A 20,470-nucleotide genomic window follows, 5' to 3' on the forward strand; every position below is an offset into this window, starting at 1 on the left:
ACGAGACGATCATGGTCACACTAGGGCCATAATTGGTAATGAACGGTCAACAGAATTCCCATGACTAATGACCACTTAGTGACCGTTGATCTCTAATGGCTGTAACTGGTGCTGGGACCCTTGGGTCATTGGTGGTGGTCCCCCCCCACCAGTGAACAGCCCAGTGACCAGCGGCTGTTCCCATAGGTCTGGTACATGGATGGCTATTACAAGGGCCGCCGGGTCCTGGAGTTCCGTACCCTGGGAGACTTCATCAAAGGCCAGAACTTTATCCAGCACCTGCTACCCCAGCCGTGGGCGGGCACGGGCCACGTGGTGTACAACGGCTCCCTGTTCTATAACAAGTACCAGAGCAACGTGGTGGTCAAATACCACTTCCGCTCGCGCTCCGTGCTGGTGCAGAGGAGCCTCCCGGGCGCCGGTTACAACAACACCTTCCCCTACTCCTGGGGCGGTTTCTCCGACATGGACTTCATGGTGGACGAGAGCGGGCTCTGGGCTGTGTACACCACCAACCAGAACGCGGGCAACATCGTGGTCAGCCGGCTGGACCCACACACCCTCGAGGTCATGCGGTCCTGGGACACCGGCTACCCCAAGCGCAGCGCCGGCGAGGCCTTCATGATCTGCGGTGTGCTCTACGTGACCAACTCCCACCTGGCTGGGGCCAAGGTCTACTTTGCCTATTTCACCAACACGTCCAGTTACGAGTACACGGACGTGCCCTTCCACAACCAGTATTCCCACATCTCGATGCTGGATTACAACCCCCGGGAGCGCGCCCTCTATACCTGGAACAACGGCCACCAGGTGCTCTACAATGTCACCCTGTTTCACGTCATCAGCACCTCTGGGGACCCCTGAGCCAATGCTGTGGCTCAGGCTGCTGCCTGGGGGGCCTCCGGGGGCTGGGGGCCCTTTTCATTCTGCCTGTGTCCCTCAAGGGTGATCTCTCTGTCTCTGTCATGCCCTTTCTCCCCACCTTTTTGCTGGGCTTTTGTTCTCTGCCTGTGTATTTCTGTCTATTTTCTCAATTTCCCCTCTTCTCCTTTATTGATCCCTGCTTTTAATACACTTCTTTCTTTCTGCCTTTTTATGGATGTCTTTTTCTTTTTATGGCTCTGGTTCTCCAGTTCTTTCCCTGTCTCTGCCTCTCTCTGTCTCTCTCACTCTCTCTGTCCTTCCACCCCTCCCTCCTTGCTTCCCACCCATTCCTCATCCCTCACTCCCACCCCCACCCCCAGGAGTTGAGTGCATGGATCTGTTTCTTTTTTTATTTACACTTTTTCTTTCCGGTTTGCCGGAATAAACGGGACCTTTGACATTTGATGCTTTGATGACTCTGTGTGTCCAACAGGGGCAGAGGTGGAGGTGGCCCCAAAGTCCAAGCCTGGAGACCCATCTCCAGTGAGGATCCCCTTATTCCATGACTTGAGCTTAAGCAAACTGGGGGGAAGGGGTTCCCCAGGGCCAGCCCTTTGGAGAGATGGGTGAGGAGACCCAATCCCAAGTTGTTTTGATCGAAAGCAATTCATTTAAAAGCAGTTTGATCAAAACAACCGAGAATTCTAGCACAACAATGAAAACTGGTCTCAAATGAGTATTCTCCCGTCACTGGATTGCCACTCTCTGATCACTCTTGATGCATTACCAAGTGGTCTGGAAAAAAAATTTTTTTTTTTTTTTTTTTGAGGCGGAGTCTCGCTCTGTGGCCCAGGCTGGAGTGCAGTGGCCGGATCTCAGCTCACTGCAAGCTCCGCCTCCCGGGTTCACGCCATTCTCCTGCCTCAGCCTCCCGAGTAGCTGGGACTACAGGCGCCCGCCACCTCGCCCGGCTAGTTTTTTGTATTTTTTAGTAGAGACGGGGTTTCACCGGGTTAGCCAGGATGGTCTCAATCTCCTGACCTCGTGATCCGCCCGTCTCGGCCTCCCAAAGTGCTGGGATTACAGGCTTGAGCCACCGCGCCCGGCCCAAAAAAAATTTTTTTTTGAGACAGTCTTGCTCTGTCACCCAGGCTGGTGTGCAGTGGCATGATCTCAGCACACTGCAACCTCCGCCTCCCGGGTTCAAACGATTCGCGTGCCTCAGCCTCCCAAGTAGCTGGGATTACAGGCACGCACCACCACGCCAGGCTAATTTTTGTATTTTTAGTAGAGATGGGGGTTTCGACATGTTGTCCAGGGTGATCTTGAACTCCTGGGCTCAAGTGATCTGCCCCCCTCGGCCTCCCAAAGTGCTGGGATTACAGGCGTGAGCCACTGAGCCCGGCCAGTCCGGCAATTTTTTAAATGGGTTTTTAACAATCGAGCTGGCTTCTGACAAGCAGGGTATGAAAGAGTAGGGCCCAGCTGAATTTTTCCTTTTTCTTTTTTCTCTTGTTGCTTTGTAATTTCAAAAATCGTTTTTAAATGAGTCACATTTGTGCCGAGTTAGCTAATCACAAAAAAAGCTAGAAACAGCCTAAAGGGGCACTCAGGTGCCTTCAGCTGAACACACTCACCCCGCACACATGGAGCCTGTTTGCCTGGAAGAGGGATTGGGCAGGGATAGCCCTTGATGGGGAACCAGAACTCTTGGAGGGGAAGAAGAGGAAAAGACAAGACGTTTTGGAGGCAGGAAAGAAGAGTATGAGGGAGACAGGAAGGGACTGAACTATGAGAAGGCCGGATACAGCAGCTCATGCCTGTAATCCCAGCACTTTGGGAAACTGAGGTGGAAGGATCGCTTGAGCCCAGGAGTTCAAGACCAGCCTGGGCAACCTAACAAGACCACATCTCTAAAAAAAATTGAGAAAACTAGCCAGGCGTGGTGGTGTGCGCCTACAGTCCCAGCTACTCGGGAGGCTGAGGTGGGAGGATCTCTTGAATCCAGGAGTTCGAGGCTGCCATGAACCATGAGCGCCACTGCATTGCAGCGGGGCCACAGAGTGAGACCTTGTCTCAATTTTAAAAATAAAAAAGGAGGCCGGGCGCGGTGGCTCAAGCCTGTAATCCCAGCACTTTGGGAGGCTGAGACGGGCGGATCACAAGGTCAGGAGATCGAGACCAGCCTGGCTAATACGGTGAAACTCCGTCTCTACTAAAAAAATACAAAAAAAACTAGCCGGGTGAGGTGGCGGGCGCCTGTAGTCCCAGCTACTCGGGAGGCTGAGGCAGGAGAATGGCGTAGACCCGGGAGGCGGAGCTTGCAGTGAGCTGAGATGCGGCCACTGCACTCCAGCCTGGGCGACAGAGCGAGACTCCGTCTCAATAAATAAATAAATAAATAAATAAATAAATAAATAAATAAAAATAAAAAAGGAGAAGCTAAGTCCTCAGCAGCCTTAGAGATCTGGCTAAAGGCAGGGGAGGGGAAGTCACAGACGGGGAAGAACCAGATGAAGGCTTTATACGAGCCAGGCCTGTCTGAAGGCCTGCATGAGGTGGACCTAAGGGGTGCAGCCAGGCTAGTTGGAAGGGGTACAAGAACAATGAGGAGCGTCACCCTTGGGGCTGAGGGGCCAAGAATGAAGGTAGGGGAAGCTGCCCAGGTGATCCTGCCCCATGTTGACCCCAGTGGTTGGTCCCTATTGAATCCAGAGCAGAAACATCATTTAAAGAACCCCAGTAGCCCAGACCCCCACCCCGCTGAGGCCACAGAGTGGGTGCTCCCCACTCCCCCGAGGGAAGCTCTCCCCATCTCTAATTAATGGTTTCCCTGATTAAATCATCTCCGCTCCGTGCTGGCATCTCCGGGAACTCGGATAGTGGGGCCATATTGGGAATGAAACCAATGAATAATAAATGGGACTGCCTAATGTACTCATTTAAAACCAATTTTTAGAGAAATCCTCAAGAAAAGCAATTAATTTCCATTTAAGCAAATATGTTTGACATTGGAAAAAGGATTCATTCCCGGATTAGCACGTGGAGAGGCACCTTACTCTGTACCAACTGAAAAAATGAAATGAAAAGCAGCACAAAGCCGGGACACCTAGAACATCTGTATCCCCCCAACTCCCACCCCAATTTACATTTATTTGGAGGCAGAGAGTCTCCACAGTGAGAGGACAGGGTAGTTTATTGCCCTTAGATACTGGATTCTCCCAAAGTAAGGTGCAGAATTGAGGATGCTGAGGTCCACAATCTTTGTCCACAATACGCTGAGTGCTGGGGAGCCACATTCTCAAACCGCGATTGGGGCTGGGTGTGGGTGTGTCCATCACATCTGTACCAGGTCCTCAGAGAGATCACACACACACACACACACACACACACACACACACACACACACAGGCTCAGAGCTTTTGAGTTTGTGGTTTTTGTTACAAACAAGGATGGGCAGGCAGACTAACACTTCCCAGGCCAGGATCAATCTGTGTGCATATGTGTGCGTCTTCGGCTGTCCACTGCTAACTCACTGATTTCCCCTCTCATCATGGACATGGGCACCGCGAAGCCAACTCCAATCCTGGGGCAGTAATCCCGTTTACCCCAAGGTGACCTGCTCCAGCCCTGCCCTACGGCCACAGAAGCCAGGGGCATGTGGAGATTGACCCCCTGGGGCAGGTCTGGCCTGGGAGGTGCCTGTAAAGTGGCACTAGGGAAGACTACACTGTCACCATCCTAAAGGCCTGGGATTTATGCCCTGTTTCTAGGCAGGAGGGGGTGAGTGGGAGGTAAGGGAATGCACAGCTGCTTAATAATGAATCACGGCCCCGAAGTGGGCTCTGGAGGCATGGTTACCTAACAGTGACATTCTCATTTGGGTTTTGGCCACTGCACAGACAGACAAGGGAAGGGGGTGCCTGGGGGGGCAGGTGGTCACACCTAGACCAGGGGACTCCCGAAATGCACAGGACACAGAGACAACCAATCACATGGCCCCACACATTACTGGGCAAATGCAGACAAACACACACACACACACACACACACACACACACACACACACACGGGTGGGGGGCAGCGTCTCCCACACAGAACGATGCACACCCTTCCCTGGGCCCTGCTGCTGACAGGACACAAAACCCATTCTTCACCTTAGAGTGGAACTCGGCAAACCCTCTGGGCCCCAGCCACTAATTTCCTATCCTTCCAGAACCAGGGCCTCCACTGTTCCAGGAGGGGTGGTCACTTCCCCAACCCCACATCCAACTGCTGGTGTGAATGGTGGCGCGGCTGCCTCACTCCCAACCCCCTTCCACCAGGCGACGGGAGAACATTCTGCCTGGCGGTGTAGCCATGCAGCCGGCTCTCCCCAGCCCTCTGGAGCTGAGAGGAAACCCATTAAACCTTCCTAATGACAAACGCTCCGGCAGGCAGGCAGCAGGCGAGTGAGCGATTGCTCCCGAAGCCAGCCAGATGGGAGCAGGCGCAGGTGATTGTTTATGAGGCTTGGCCTTTATTAGAAACTCAGCGCTTGCAGGAGGGGAGGTCCCCTGGGGCCAGGCTTTAGTTGCTCAGGTCCCTAAGCTCTGCCAGCCAGGCACCCCCACAATCTGGGCTGGTCCCCATCAAGTGGAAGGGGAATAGGGCGTGCAGGCATAACCACTTTTCCACCAGACCCACAGCCCCCGACTGAACAGGGGATGGGGGTCAGGCAGGCCACATCCATAGCCCCAACACTGGCGGGGGACCCCATCTCCCCACCACCCGCCCCAGGATCCCCTCTGTTGCACCTTCAATTGAGCACTAGAAGCCGTGTCTGCTCCCATCCCCCTCCCCGCAGAAGCCCCCTCCAGTCCAGGAGGGCCCTGTTGTCATGGTAACCGCAGCTGCAGTGGGTGCTGGGCCAGGTGCTGGGTTTGACCCATGAACCTTCCGGAAGTACCTGAGATGGCAGGGAAGCAGGTCTCAGGGTGCAGGTCTCAGGGTGCTGGCCCAGGGCAAGGGGGAGTCTTGGGGGAGAACGTGCAGCTGGGACTCAGGATGGGGTGGCTGTGATCCCCTCCCCGCGACATCGTCCCCCCATGCTTCCCCGGGGAGAAATGAGACACAGGAGAGCGGAGCAGTGGTTCTGGGTTTAATTGGGGGTGAAAGGGTGCTGCACAGTTGCTCAGAGGGCCCATGGCTGGGCCGCACGAGTGTTTGCTTTTGCGACTGAACAGAGGAGCGTGGCCTAACTAGAAATAACTCGGTCCTCAAGTCTGCCTCCAGGACCTGGGGGAACACGGGGCAGCTCTGCTGACCAGGTCTTCTCTTTGGAACACCCCTCCCACCACACTGCCCTGGGTCTGAGAGCCTCCCACCCCTGCTGAAGTCAATTCCTTAAGGGAGAATCTGGCAGTCGCAGCCCCAACTGGGGATGGACAGGGAGTGGGGACCCCAGGGCCCCTAATCTGGAAGGGCCCCCTCCCAGCCATTTTGGGAACAATAAATACTGTGTTACGGTGGCAGGGAGTGGGGGATTTGGCTACTGGCTGGCGGGCAAGAGGGGAGCTGGCGGGCCCAGCTGCCCTGCCCCACCCCGAGGCCAGGCCTGGGCTCCCCACCCTCACTCAGTGCGGAGGATGATGTGGATGCCGGAATCCGTGAACACAGGCCCGCTCATCTCCCCCGTCCGCAGCGCAAACGAGGCGTCTTCAAATGGCTTCTGCATCTGACCTGGGAGCCAGGAGGGGCGGTGGGGGCGTCAAGGCTGGGCTGGCAGAGGACAGGATGAGGCAGGGCGGGCAGCAGCCACGACAGATGGGGCTCCTGCCTGCGCTGAGCCTCACACTCGTCCACATTCATCCGTCACCACGTTTATTGCTGGTGCTGAGCGGCGGCCCAGCTAGGGGCGGCAGGGCCATTAAGAAGGCCCTGGGAAGCCGGAGGACAGCATGAAGGATGGCAGGCAGGGCTGCGGCTGCCGCTGCACGTTTAGGGGCCACTTCGGTGGTGAACTCGTCTCCCTGGGCCTGGTTCCCAGCCCTGCCATGTCATCTGTCCCACCAGCCTTCTCGGAGCTGGTGGGCAGCTCCTGGCCCCATGCTGCCACCCCGCCCCACTAAGACACCTGCACACCATACCCTGCAACCCATCCTGGCCTTTCCCTGATGTTCTGCAGATCACGAGGACTGAAGAGGAGAAAGAGGAGGCTGCTTGGTCCCCTCTGTCCCTGATTTCCACTCTCCTGGCCAGACAGGCCTAAACTCAGGGCCACCTCCTCTCACCCCTGGTTTCCCCACCTTTGAAAGGGATTCTGGGGGACATGCCCTGGGACTCTTAGGGCCCCCAGCCTTAAACCACAAAAAGGAAGAGGCAGAGGACAGGACGTACCTGCCTTGGTGGGCCTGGGATGAGGACATCTGCGCGCAGACACACAGAGGCCGCGCCCCCACCCCCGGGTAGAGATGATTCCAGGAAGAAAGTGCTGCAGCCCCCTCCCTGTGTGGCCCTGGCCCTGCCCAGCAGAGCAGCCTCTGAAGCCTGAGGAAGGGGCTGTGCTGCCACCTGCTGGACCCCGAAGGCCGGTGTGGCACCCGGGAGCCCAGTGCCCAGACCCTCCCGGCCTCTATCCCTCAGGGTAGTGGGGGTCCCCCGACCTGGTGGGGCCCATTCCTTGCGCACCTCTGCTGAAGGCACCCAGGTCTCCCCTGGCCTTGGCTGAGCTGCAGTCGCTGAACTGTGAGGCCAGAGACTCAAAGTCCTCCTCTCCCGACTTGATCTTCTGGATGTAGCCTGCGGACATGGAACGGAATGGGAGTGCCAGGTCAGGGTGGCGGGACCTGACCAGACAGGATGGAGGGCTCCAGAGCTGGCCGGCGGGGGAGGCAGCACTTCACTCGGAAAGCCTCCCCCTACAGGCACACATGCTCCCCATACCCCTCTCCTCACACACACCTGCAGGCACAGTCACACCTGTCCTCACACACACCCAAGAAGAGGCGACTTTCACGTGCATGAGCACTCGGTGCACCCCGCCAGTCACCCATGAGCCCTGCAACCCTGCGGGTCTCACATCCCTGCTCCCGCTGTCACTCTCTCCAGCACACACACATGCACACACACACACACACACACATTTGAGGGAAAATCTACATCCAAGCTGGACAGATCAGAGGAGTGCAGGAAGCAGGGAGACGCTGACCCAGGCAGGGAGCTGGGCCCCCAGGGCCCCCTGGGCAGAGGTGGGAGAACTGTCCAGAGAGGGCCCAGCATTGCCACGGCAGCCCATGGCCTCAGCTGTCCCATCTGGGAAGAACAGCCTGGCACTGGGAAGGGTCTCCAAGGCACCCCGGTGGGCTTTGCAAGGGACACTCGTGGACTGTAGCCCCAGGGTCCCAGAGGCAGGCGACACAGCTCTTCTCCTGGCTCCCCACCTACGGTCTGCATGCTGACAGAACTTAGGGCGGCCCCACCCTGTGTGGCCTAAACCAGCCCATCGACTCTGACTCTCCAGGAGGCGGGGGAGGCCAGGGCTGCTGGAGGAAGGAGGAACAGGGCTGCTGGCAGAGGGGGGCAGGATAGCAGCAGAGTAGCATCTGAGTGACTCATGTTTCGGGAGCCAAGTGGGGAGGGTTGCGTGTGTGTGCACGTGGTGTGTGTTGTGTGAATGTGTGTGAGCAAGTCTGTGTATGCACTCTTGTGCACATGCCAGGTGGGAAGAAATGGCTTACCGCCTTCCCGAGTCCAGGCCGCCCCCAGGAAGGTGCCCATGGGCCAAAGTCTGCTCTACCCCAATCCTCCTCTTGCTCTGACACCAATGGGTGTCCCTTCCAGTGTCCTCCCTAGGCCAGTGATGTGACAGCCCCAGCAAGCCAGGGCAGCCCTCTGGGTGAACTGCACCCACCCCGTGTACCCTATGGCCTGGCAGCCACGCTCCAGGGACACCAGTTCTTCTCTCCAACATGAGAGTCACCCTGACACACTCAGTAGGGGGTTTCCTAACGTCACCCTGACACTTCTACCCATTGCTCCTTCTGACCTAAATGAGGCCATGACACGACTGCCGGCCAACCTGCCCAGGACACACATAGCTGACGCACCCGCCTACAGCCTGTCAGAGAGCCATGGGGACACTGCTGGGTGACCTAGCCAGTGCTAGGAGGCCTGGACACCCAATCATGGCACCTGCTGAACACACTGAACTGATCCAATTGTCCCCAGGGTTCCTCGGCCTCACACTCTGACCTGGTTGGGACCATGATGGAAATGGTACCACCATGACAGCACAGCCATAGCTCCCTGTTGGGCTGCACGTCATGGCAGCCACCAGTGTCCTGGTATCTGAGCTGGATGTCAACAGGACCTGCTGCCCTGACATCCCTTTGCCCCTCCACCTGACGGTCTTGTGCCAGTGGCTGTGACATGCAGCACAGTGCCTGGCACCGAGCAGGACCCTGACCAATGTCCCTTGCTTTCATCATTCTTCCCCTCCGTGTGGACTGCATCCCAGGGATGACGCAGCCTCTACTGCTCTGCTGCCCCTATCCTTGGCCCTTCCGGCCCACGTGTCCTGGTCAGATCTGGCCATCACTCTGGGGCATTGCGTGGTGCCTGTCCGACAGGGACATCAATGCCATACAGGGCCCCAGCTTCTGTTGGGATGGCATATTACAGAGGCTTCTGCCCATGATGCCCTGGTTTGATCAGAACACCCCACTTCCAGGGCTGCCACAGGGTCCCCCTCTGTGCCAGACACATCCACCAGTGACTCCGACTTAAATTAGATGTTGCTAGGACCCCCTCCCACCCTTCCTCTCCCTGAACTTCTAGGTATCTCCTTGGCCTTAGGCACAGAGCACTGGAGTCCCCTGTCCCCGCTTCTGTCTGGACCACTAAGCCAGCCAAGGTACCCACCTGCTTCGGGGAAGCAGGACTGCCTGCAGGCGCTGAGCATCTGAGGAGCCAGGTCCAGCCCCAGGCCCTGAACAAGCATCACCCTGCTGCAGCCCCCAGCGACCAGGGCTGGGGGCACAGCCACAGGGATCCCTGAAATTGGACAGCCTGTCCAAGTTGTCCTCTCACACACACAGTGGCAAGCCATACCACTTAAAAACAAATAAAAGCCACACTTTGGCGCCCCCATAGCTCATCTCACCCAGATCTGCCTCTGACCTGCCAGCTCTCTTGGAAAACCTGCTTTGATGAAAGCCAGCAACGACTGTTTTGTTTTCCGTTTGTAGAGATGGGGTCTCATCATATTTCTCCGGCTGGCCTTGAACCCCTGGGCTGCAGCAATCCTCTTGCCTCAGCCTCCCAAGTAGCTGGAATGATTTTTTTTTTTAAAGTGCTTTCTCCTGAACCTGGGAGGTGGAAGGTGCAGTGAACTGGGATCGTGCCACTGCACTCCAGCATGGCAAAGCATGGGCAACAAGAGCGAAATTCCATCTCAAAAAGAAAAAACCAAACACTTTCTTCCTGAGTTCCTGCTCTGTGAGGCTGACCTTGAGGGGTTTGGTTCTGTGTCTTGTTAGCTCAGCCTGCACCCGACCCCCCGACAATGAAATCCTCCTACTCCCGCCCTGCTCCCCTGCCTCGCAGACCTTGGTTTAAGCCTCTCGTCCTGCCTGAAACTCACCAGCTATCCTCTGGTCTCCCCCAGAAGCCTCCCCTAATCCCCTACTGTGTGAGATGCCTCCCCCTGGGTGCTGCATTTACTGCCGTCCTATTGGCAGGTTGCTTCCCTGCCTCACAGTGTGGGAACGAAGGCTGCTGGGTTGGCCTTGTTCATTGCTACACCCTCAGAACCCAGCACTGTGCACAAAACAGGTGTTCATGAATGTTCAAGAAGTTCATGAATAAATGAGACAGAAATAGGCCATGGGGAAGGAGGCAGACAGGGACCTACCACGGGGCTTGAAGCAGAAATGCTGGAATCTCATGCCCTGTCTACCTGAAACTCAGGCTGTGATCCTAAGGCCAGATTTCCTGGGCCTCCTCCAAGACAACATGTCAGCCTTATGGCACCAAACCCATGAAATTTGATGGGGGCTGTCAGGTGCTGGAGCCCCATCCTGATTCGATGTGGCTCCAGCTTAGAACCACACAGATGCAGGGTGGCCTCTCCAGGAGCTCCCAGTCTGGAGCAGGGGCCTCCACCTGCTTCAAGGTGTTCAGGACCCCCTGAAATTGTATGCAAAACAGAATGGCACCTGTCTGTGCTGGCAGACCCCAGCCAGCCTGCTCACAGCATATCCCCAAGGCCCAAGAGGACACGTTATGGGTGCTGACTCTGGACTACGTCAGGTTCAGATCCTACCTCTGCTGCTCCTGAACAATGTGAGTCTGGCAGGTGACCTTACCTCTTGGAGCCTCACTCAACTAGCCTGTAAAATGGGGTAACAGCTGCTCCCACGTTGGAGGCTGCTCCAAGGAGTGAATCAGTGACCGCTTAAGCAGCGGCTGTTGCAGAGCAGGCCCCTGACAGATCCAAGCTGCCCATCCATCTGTTATGGACTCAATGTTTGTGTCACCCCAAATTCATGTGTTAAAGCCCTAACCCCCAGTGTGGCTGCATTTGGAGATGGGGACTTTAGGGAAGTAACTAGGGTTAAATGTGGTCATAAGGGTGGAGCCCTGATCCAACAGGATTAGTGTCCCCTTTTTGTTTTTGTTTTTTTTTTTTTGAGGCAGAGTCTGGCTGTGTCACCCGGGCTGGAGTTCAATGGTGTGATCTCAGCTCACTGTGACCTCTGCCTACAAGGTTCAAGCGATCCTCCTGCCTCAGCCTCCTGAGAAGCTGGGATCACACGCATGTGCCACTACATCCGACTACTTTTTTTTTTTTAGTATTTTTAGTAGAGATGGAGATTCACCATGTTGACCAGGCTGGGTCTTGAATTCCTGACCTCAAGTGATTTGCCCGCCTCAGTCTCCCAAAGCTCTGGGATTACACGCATGAGCCACTGCGTCTGGCCAGGATTAGTGTCCTTATAAGAAGAGACACCAGAGAGCCTGTGCTCCTTCACTCCGTGCACATGCGACTGGGGAATACCATGTGAGTACACAGTGAGAGGGCAGCCATCTACAAGCCAGGAAATGGGTTCTCGCCAGGAACAGAATCTGAGGGAACCTGGATCATGGACTTCTGGCCTCCAGAACTGTGGAAAGTGGTGACTGTTGTTTAAGCCACAGTCTGTGGTATTTTGTTACAACAGTCCAAGCTAATGCACCTCAGTGACCTAGGTGGGAGTGAGGGAACAAACGGGGTAGTCCTTGACCCCAAAAAGGTTTTGAGATGTGCTCTCTCCTCTGCCTTGCCAGATCATTACGCTGCTTCCAGCATACTTCCTTGAGGCTGCCCAGGCACCAGAGGGGAAGGGGCCCGGTTGGGGAAAGAGGTGACAGGGTCAGGTCTGAGAAGACCAAGATCCAGAAGGAGAGGCTAGAGGCTGGCCCAAGGCCAGCAAGCTGGAAGGGTGCCAGTGACCTTGGGGACCCTGGGGCAAAGGGGCTGACCTGGATGCTGGGATGGGTATGTGGATAGGATGGCTGCTCATAGTCTCAGCCTCCCTGGGACCCTCCAGGCCCTGGGCATGTGAGGGGCCGGGGGTGGAGAGTAGGCAGGGAGGGCTTCTCCACGGCCCATCCTCCTTAGACAAGGACACTGGCAATGACTCCCTCGGATCCCTGACAGCCTCTGGCTGCAGCCCAGCAGCTGCAGAGGAGCCAATGCTGGGAAAAGGAGCCTCAGCAGAAAACGTGGAGGCCCCGACTCTCTCTGCAGGCAGCCTGTCCCTTCGGGGCAAGGGCGGAGCACCAGATCTAAATGGGCACTGATGAGATTCAGCCCACCGCCAGCTGGGGAGTGAGCTGCCCAAATCATGATCTCCTGATCACCCGGCATGAACCCTCGAGGGGAGAACATCCACTTCATGGAAGAGAAAATGAGGCCCAGGTGCCCAATGCCCACACCGACACTGCACATGAGGATGTTACTGAGTGTACCCTGGCCAGGGCCACCTCACTGCAGCCTCCTACTGACCTCTGAGGGGATCTGCCCCAGTACCGTCTCAGGCAGTATACCAGGAGAGGGAGGTCGTGGGCCAAGGTCATCATCTGTGTGCTGAGCCCACCAGGCCGCCTGTGGTCCTACCCAGAACTCTTTCTATGGGCTGTGGGGTGGCAGCAGGGGCTACCCATGAGCAGAGACCTTGACTTGACCTCAGCTGCCCCACTGTCCACACCCGAATGACTGGGGCTGAGGCTCCACCATGCAGAATGCACCAGCCACAGAGCCCATCGCTCCTGGATCCTCATAGCCACCCTCTCCCCATTCTACAGATGAGGCAACTGAGGCCCATGGAATGAAGACCACACAGCCGGCACTGAAACTCAGCCCTGTACAAGCCCAGGGTGGGCCATGCTATTCTTCCCTGACCCTCCCCCAGACATCCCACCCCTGCCCACCTAATCCATCACCCAGTCCTTTCTATCCTGCCTCTTGAATCTCTCTCAGGTCTGCTCCCTTTCACTTCTTCCTCCACTTCCAGCCCCCAAGTTCAAGTCACACTGTCTCTCGCTGCAGTTCCTCCCACAGCTTCCATCATGTGGGCAGGCGGGGCTCCTGCTGACATTCCCGAATCTGCAGGTACCTACGGCGAGGCCCTAAGACCTGGCTACTTACCAGGTGCACCTGTCCAACCCAGAGATGGGGGAAACACCCTCGCCCACCACACCCAGGCCCATGCCCTCCTCACTGTCCCCATCGGCCTCAGCCTTCTGCCAGCTCTCATCAAGACCGCCTGAAGCAGCTCTGTCCTACGCCTGGCCGCTCTGCTGACCCCCAGGAGCCCACCTCATGCCGCTCCATCCCCAAATGCCTGAGCCCTCCTACTCACTCTTATGGGGTCCGGAAGCCTCAGAACAGTGACCACTAGAGCTGGGAGGACCCGAGGGGTCATCTCGTGATTCTCTCCTGGCTTCTCCCTCCACTTCTTCCTCTTGCTCTGGGGCAACCAGAACCTCTGAAGGTTCTGCGCCTTCCAGTTTCCCTGGTCCTTGACATTCTAGCTTCCCAGATCTTTGCTGAAAGCAGAGCACTGCTGGGTTCCTCTCCTCATCCCACATGGCCACATTATGTCCTGCTGCCTCCAGGAAAGAACTCAAACTCCTCACCTGACAAGGACCATCCTCAACCTGGCTGGGACCTGCCCGTGAGAGGTCTCACCACCCCCCAGCTCCCTGCAAAGCCTTCCCCAGAGTCCTGGCTACATCCTAGCCCTAGGCCTTTACTTCTGCCCGTTCTTGTGCCAGGAATCCTTCTTGCTTCCTACTGGCTCATGAAACAAGGCTGTAAGGGCTGACTCCGGGCCAGGCTTTGTGTGGCAGGATGGGAATACAGGGGAAAGAGAGAGATCCAGTCCCTGCCCTCAGAGGTCAGGAGGCTGGCTCTTTAATCAGCCTTCAAGATTCCGTGCAAGAGCTTGGCTTCTCTCTACCATGCTTACATATAAGGCTAACGGGGGCACTTACTGTGCTAGATGCTATGTTGGGGGTGTGCATGTGTAATAACATCCTACAGGCCAGTACTGGACCAAGTGATGAGAGAGTAAAACAACAGCCAATACTGACCGAGTGTGCACTCTGTGCTGGGCCCTGTGTTACCACAACCAACAACTGCAATGACAGTGGCCACTAACAATAACAGAACGTTTACCAATGCCAGGAGCTGTTACTCCCACTTTACTGTACTAGCCAGGAGTCCTCACAACTACCCTGGGAGGTGGGTCCTATTATTCTAATACTAATTTTATAAATGAAAAAGACTTGACGACCGGGAGCAGTGGTTCACGCTTGTCATCCCAGCACTTTGGGAGGCTGAGGTGGAAGGATCACTTAAGCCCAGGAGTTTGAGACCATCCTGGGCAACATGGTGAAGTCCTCTCTCTACTAAAAATACAAAAATCAGCCAGGTGTGGTGTTATGAGCCTGCGGTCCCAGCTACTTGGGAGGCTGAGGTGGAAGGATCACCTGATCCCAAGGAGGTTGAGGCTGCAGTGAGCTATGACACAGCAAGATCCTGTCTCAAAAGAAGAAGGAGAAAAAGATTGAGGTCCAGAGATGTTAAGTAACTTGCTCAAGATCACACAGCCAGGACCCGGCAGAGCTGCATAGCAACCCAGGCTGTCTGGGCATGGTTGAGGGATGGGTTGTTTGGAGTAGGGATAGCCCAGGAGGTTCTGGCGACTCTGAGAAAGGCTGTCAGACACAACTTCCTGCAAGAATGGAAATTGTCTTTTTTTTTTGAAATGGAGTCTCGCTCTGTTGCCTAGGCTGGAGTGCAGTGGTGCGATCTCAGCTCACTGCAAGCTCCACCTCCCAGGTTCATGCCATTCTCCTGCCTCAGCCTCCCAAGTAGCTGGGACTACAGGTGTCTGCCACCACGTCCAGCTAATTTTTTTGTATTTTCAGTAGAAACGGGGTTTCACCATGTTAGCCAGGATGGTCTCAATCTCCTGACCTCGTGATCCACCCACCTCGGCCTCCCAAAGTGCTGGGATTACAGGTGTGAGCCACCATGCCCGGCCAAGAATGGAAATGTGTTTTATATTCCCGCTGTCGAAGATGGCAGCCACCAGCTAAAGTATGACCAGTGCAACTGAGAAACCAATTTTTGATATTATCTTACTTATTTATTTTTGAGACAGGGTCTCGCTCTGTCACCCAGGCTGGAGTGCGGTAGCATGATCTCGGCTCATTACAACCTCTGCCTCCTGGGCTCAAGGGATCCTCCCACCTCAGTTCTCTGAGTAACTGGCACTATAGGTGTATACCACCACGTCCAGCTAATTTTTGTATTTTTTTGTAGAGACAGGGTTTTGCTCTGTTGCACAAGCTGGTCTCAAACTCCCGGGCTTAAGTGATCCTCCCGCCTTGGCCTCCCAAAGTGTTGGGATCAGAGGTGTAAGCCACTGCATCTGAATGGTAATTTTAATTAATTTACATGGAAATAGTACATGTGGTGAGTGGCAGCCAAACTGGACAGCTTTACACAGGGCTCTGCAAATGATGGCCTGCAGGCCAAATCCTCCCTGATTTTGTAAATAATAAAGTTTTCTTGGCACACAGCCATGACCATGTGCTTGCTCACACATTGGTTATGACTGCCATCCAGTTACAAAGCAGAGCTGACGGAGACTGCATGGCCCACGAAACCTAAAATATTTACCATCTGGCCTTTAAAGTTTGCCACCCCAGTGCCAGACTGCAGAGGAAACACAGAACAGAGCAGGGAATAGCTTCCTCCCTTAGGTCAGAATTAACTCACTAGCTCTGCTGGCACTCACTACCTTTCTTTCTTTCGTTTTTTTTTTTTGAGATGGAGCCTTGCTTTGCTGCCCAGGCTGGAGTGGAGTGGTGCGATCTCAGCTCACTACAACCTCCGCCTCCCGGGTTCAAGCAATTCTCCTGCCTCAGCCTCCCGAGTAGCTGGGATTATAGGCACGCACCACCACATCTGCCTAATCTTTGTATTTTTAGTAGAGACAAAGTTTCACCATACTGCCCAGGCTAATCTCGAACTCCTGACCTCAGGTGATCTGCCCTCCAAGGCCTCCCAAAGTGCTGGGATTACAGGTGTGAGCCACCGCACCCTGCACGCAGTCACTACCTTTCTGACCACTCTCTCTGGACCCACCTATGTTTGTGACTTGGGCCCCTACTGGATGATATTACTATTGACAACAGTTCCCACAGACTGAGGGCCCACTGGGCAAAATGCATTGCCTTATTCCCTTGAACTTTCACAATGGTCCTCAGAGGATGCCCATTTTACAGAGAACGCTGAGTCTAGGGGAGGTGACATGAGTCCCCTCTCAAAGGTCACAGAGTTCACAGAGGCACAGTACTACCTGAACCCAGGTCTGCCAGTCCCCGGACTGGGTCCTCTGCCCCTACCTGGCTCACCCTGAAATGCCAGATGGAAAGGAAAGAGAATGGCTGCTGTGAAGGTCAGGGTCATGTCATGCACTGGCGTTCTGGTGTTGGCCAACACCAACGCCTGGTAGCTGAGCAAGCTGGGGTGAAGGGTCTGGTGTGACTTCTACAAAGGCCCACCTGGGAGAAGATCCCCTCCCAAGCCTTTGCCCTTGCCCTGCTCACCGTTGATCAGCTCCAGGGCCTCCTCCTTGGTCCGGGTGATCTTCTCCTGCCGCCAGGACGAGGGCCGCCTTGACTGGCTGTGCTTCACCAGCAGGTGCGAGCAGCGGACCCTGGCGGGCTCCCCCTGCCCGTTTTTGCCACCACTGCTGCTGTTGCCGCTGGGCCGCTCCCACTGGCTGGCGTTAGTGATGTGGTTGAAGTAGTATACTCGGCCTGGAGGGGAGGGCAGGTGGGAATTCAGCTAGGGTTGTGCTTCCATGACACCACCTGAGCCCACAGCCAGAAGCCAGGGTAAGGGCCTGGCTTGCAGGGGATGCCTTCATTCAACAAATCCATGGCGTGTTCACCATGTGCCACAGGCTCTCCAGACATGAGCCAATGTGGCAGGATACAGTCCCTACCCTTAGAGAGCTAACATTCTAGGTGAGAACAGACAGGTGCTAAACAAGCAAACAAAACACAGGATAACATCAATCCCCGATAACTTCAAGGAGGAAAATAACCCAGATAACTTCAAGGAGGAAGCTGGGGGACAGGAAGTTGACTCGAAGCATGCACTCAGCAGGCAGACCACCTGAATTCAAATCTGAATCTGCGTTCAAATGTGATCTACCTTCCCTGGGCCTCAGCGTTCTCACCTGTAAAATGGAGATAACAGTTCCTACCTTAGGGTCATTGAAAGGACTAAATAATAATTTTTTAAAAATTTAAAAAGGGCTAAGCGTGGTAGCTCTCGCCTGTAATCCCAGCACTTTGGGAGGCCAAGGTGGGGTGGATCACCTGAGGTCAGGAGGTTGAGACCAGCCTGGCCAACACAGTGAAACCCCATCTCTACTAAAAATATAAAAAATTAGCCGGGCATGGTGGCGGGCACCTGTAATCCCAGCTACTGGGGAGGCTGAAGCAGGAGAATCACTTGAATCTGGGAGGTGGAGGTTGCAGTGAGCTGAGATTGTGCCACTGCACTCCAGCCTGGGCAACAAAAGCGAAACTCCACCTCAAACAAACAAACAAACAAACATTAGCCGGGTGTGGTGGTATATATCTGTAATCCCAGCTACTCGGGAGGCTAAGGCAGGAGAATTGTTTAAATCTGGAAGGCGGAGGCTACAGTGAGCCAAGATCATGTCACTGCACTCCAGCCTGGGTGCAAGAGTGAGACTCTTGTCTCAGAAAAAACAAAAACAAACCAAAAAACAGGCTGGCTGGGCTCAGTGGCTCAGGCCTATAATCTCAGTACTTTGGGAGGCTGAGGCAGGTGGATCACCTGAGGTCAGGAGTTCAAGACCAGTCTGGCCAACATGGTGAAACCTCGTCTCTACTAAAAATACAAAAATTAGGCAGATGTGGTGGCAGGCACCTGTAATGCCAGCTACTCAGCAGGCTGAGGCAGGAGAATCACTTGAACCCGAGAGGCGGAGGCTGCAGTGAGCCAAGATCATGCCACTGCATTCCAGCCTGGGTGACAGAGTGAGACTCCGTCTCAAAATAAATAAATAAATAGAAGTAAATAAATAAAAAATAAAAAATTAGCCATGGGTGGTGGTACATGCCTGTGGTCTCAGCTACTTGAAAGGCTGAGGTGGGAGGACTGCTTAAGCCTGGGAGGCAGACGCTGCACTGCAGCCGGAGCCACACAGTGAGACCGTCTCCAGAAAAAAGAAGAAGAAAGCACCAAATAAGCTCACACATCTGCAAAATGCCTAGGACAGAAACTGGCACACATTAAGAGTGGGATAGCCTTTATTATCTCCATTGTATAGACGACAAAACGGAGGCCTCACCTTCTGCATCTCTGGGAATGGCAGCAATGAGTAACATTACTCTGTTCCAGGCACATACAGGGGGAGGGAGGAACTGTACTCAGGTACTTCACACCTGAAAGCTCTGCTCTTAGCTACTACACCGTGCACAGTGTTGCAGAGCTAGGAACCAGCATTACTGGTGGCCAGATGTTACCCAGGGAGTAAGGGGTATGAAGGAGTGAATACTGTGAACAAGAAGCTGGAAGTAAAGACCCTACTGGGTGCCACTCTAAAGGCTGACAGTTCGCCTGGGTGACATGGAGTGTCGCCCATAAAGGAAGCCATCAGGGTTGAACCGAGCAGACACAGCAGAAATGGGCCCAGGGCTGGGCAGAGCATCCGGTTTATGCTGGAGGTCCCAGCCACAGGCCAGGGCTAGAGCAGAATGGGCCAGAGCACGGGTTCCAGGGGCAAATGCAGCTGAGCTACGGACTCACTCTAAAACCTTGGCAATGGGCTCTCTCTCTCTGCACCTCAGTTTTCTCATCTGAAAAATGGGGACTAGAGAATAAGGAGATCAAACCTCACGGGGTTAATGAGGAGAGTCCATGTATCCAAAGCGTTCACCAGAACCTGGCACTCAACCAAGGAGAATTATTACTGCAAATGCGATTGCTATGGGCTCTGGAGGCAGCAGAGTGACTCGCGACCTGCCCACAGATGCTGGGCCTGCTACTCAGGAGTTTGCTGTGACACGGGCGGGGGGATCTGGAGGCAAACTGCCTAGGTCCTAATTCAACCCCCAGCCCCTGGAATGATCTTGGACGAGTTCCTTCAGTTTTCTGGCCTCAGTTTCCTTGCTGGTAAGAAAGGAAGTAATAACTATCTGGCTCCCAGAGTTGTGGCAATTCAGAGAGAACTTAAAGCGCTTGACACAGACAAACGGGCCCTGTTACTGGCAATATTATCATTGTGGCTAACCGTTAAATCGGGCCTAAGCACAGGGGCCATCGTCTGGCAGAATGTCACCGGCGATGTCGCAGACTCAGCATTAGGTGTACACGGTAGGGGTGTTAGCAGCGGTAGGTTGTGGACCCGAGGTCGGGCAACACCCTATGCCCTTTGCAGGGTACTGGAGTGTCCCCTTCCCAGGGGTGCCCCCGGGCCCAGCAAGGTGCAGAGACGTCCCCCGGGGGCGTCAGGTGCATTAGGCCGAGAGGTATCAGCCGGGCCGGCAGGGCCAGGGCCATCGCCCCGGACTTCCCGGACCCTCACCCGCCCAGCCCCCTGCCTCAGCTTCCTTTGGCTTCCCGGCGGCTCCTGAGGCTCGCAGTCCCCACAACAGGGCAGGCCGGGGCCGTTACCCCGGGTACGACGCGGAGGAGCCAGGACCCCACAGGAGGGAGGCACCGCTGCCGCCGCGCCCAAGAGGTGAGCTCGAGCCCTGCTTACGCGGGCCCGCGCGGTCCCGCCCCAGCCCCGACCCCCGCGGCACCTGAGCTGCGGCTCATGCGCTTCTCCCAGCCGGGCGGCAGCTTCTCCTCGTCCGCCATCTTCCCTCCTGCCGCAGCGCCTGCTCCGCCTCAGCCGCGCCGCCGGTCGCCCGCGCCCGCCCGCCGCCGCTGCCTATTGGCTAGACGCGCTCTGCAACGGGGCCTCGCGGCAACGCCCATTGGACGCCCCAACCGTCCGGATTGGCTTTCTAGCCTTCTATT

The 20,470-nt window shown here is 55.5% G+C and overlaps 2 protein-coding genes across 5 annotated transcripts in view; one reads left to right on the top strand and one right to left on the bottom strand.

Annotated features, from left to right (window-relative positions):
- The window catches only part of OLFM2 (olfactomedin 2), an 84,736-nt gene extending 83,407 nt beyond the window's left edge, over positions 1-1,329 (top strand). For all 4 annotated transcript variants that reach the window (XM_003914851.3, XM_009193450.3, XM_009193451.4 and 1 more), the window contains one exon: positions 187-1,329. In XM_003914851.3, the coding sequence (XP_003914900.1) occupies positions 187-864 (678 nt within the window). In that variant the 3' untranslated portion in view covers positions 865-1,329. The remainder of the gene's footprint in view (positions 1-186) is intronic.
- Positions 1,330-5,984: 4,655 nt separating this feature from the next.
- On the bottom strand, positions 5,985-20,442 carry PIN1 (peptidylprolyl cis/trans isomerase, NIMA-interacting 1). Its single transcript, XM_003914852.2, has 4 exons — positions 20,251-20,442; positions 17,011-17,223; positions 7,534-7,644; positions 5,985-6,585 (listed from the first exon to the last, which is right to left on the bottom strand). Exons 1-4 carry the CDS (start codon positions 20,306-20,308, stop codon positions 6,476-6,478), a joined length of 492 nt encoding a protein of 163 aa, XP_003914901.1. The 5' UTR covers positions 20,309-20,442; the 3' UTR covers positions 5,985-6,475.
- Positions 20,443-20,470: the final 28 nt, after the last annotated feature.

Source organism: Papio anubis, chromosome 20 (assembly GCF_008728515.1).
Source record: "Papio anubis isolate 15944 chromosome 20, Panubis1.0, whole genome shotgun sequence".
In the NCBI taxonomy this organism is placed as follows: Eukaryota; Metazoa; Chordata; class Mammalia; order Primates; family Cercopithecidae; genus Papio; species Papio anubis.

Excerpts from the sequence above, each read along its gene's own strand:
- PIN1 (XM_003914852.2), bottom strand. The coding sequence starts at position 20,308 with ATGGCGGACGAGGAGAAGCTGCCGCCCGGCTGGGAGAAGCGCATGAGC. Across the intron at positions 17,224-20,250 it reads GCGCATGAGCCGCAGCTCAG|GCCGAGTATACTACTTCAAC; the intron begins GTGCCGCGGGGG and ends CCTCCCCTCCAG. Across the intron at positions 6,586-7,533 it reads CCTGGGTGCCTTCAGCAGAG|GTCAGATGCAGAAGCCATTT; the intron begins GTGCGCAAGGAA and ends CCTGGCTCCCAG.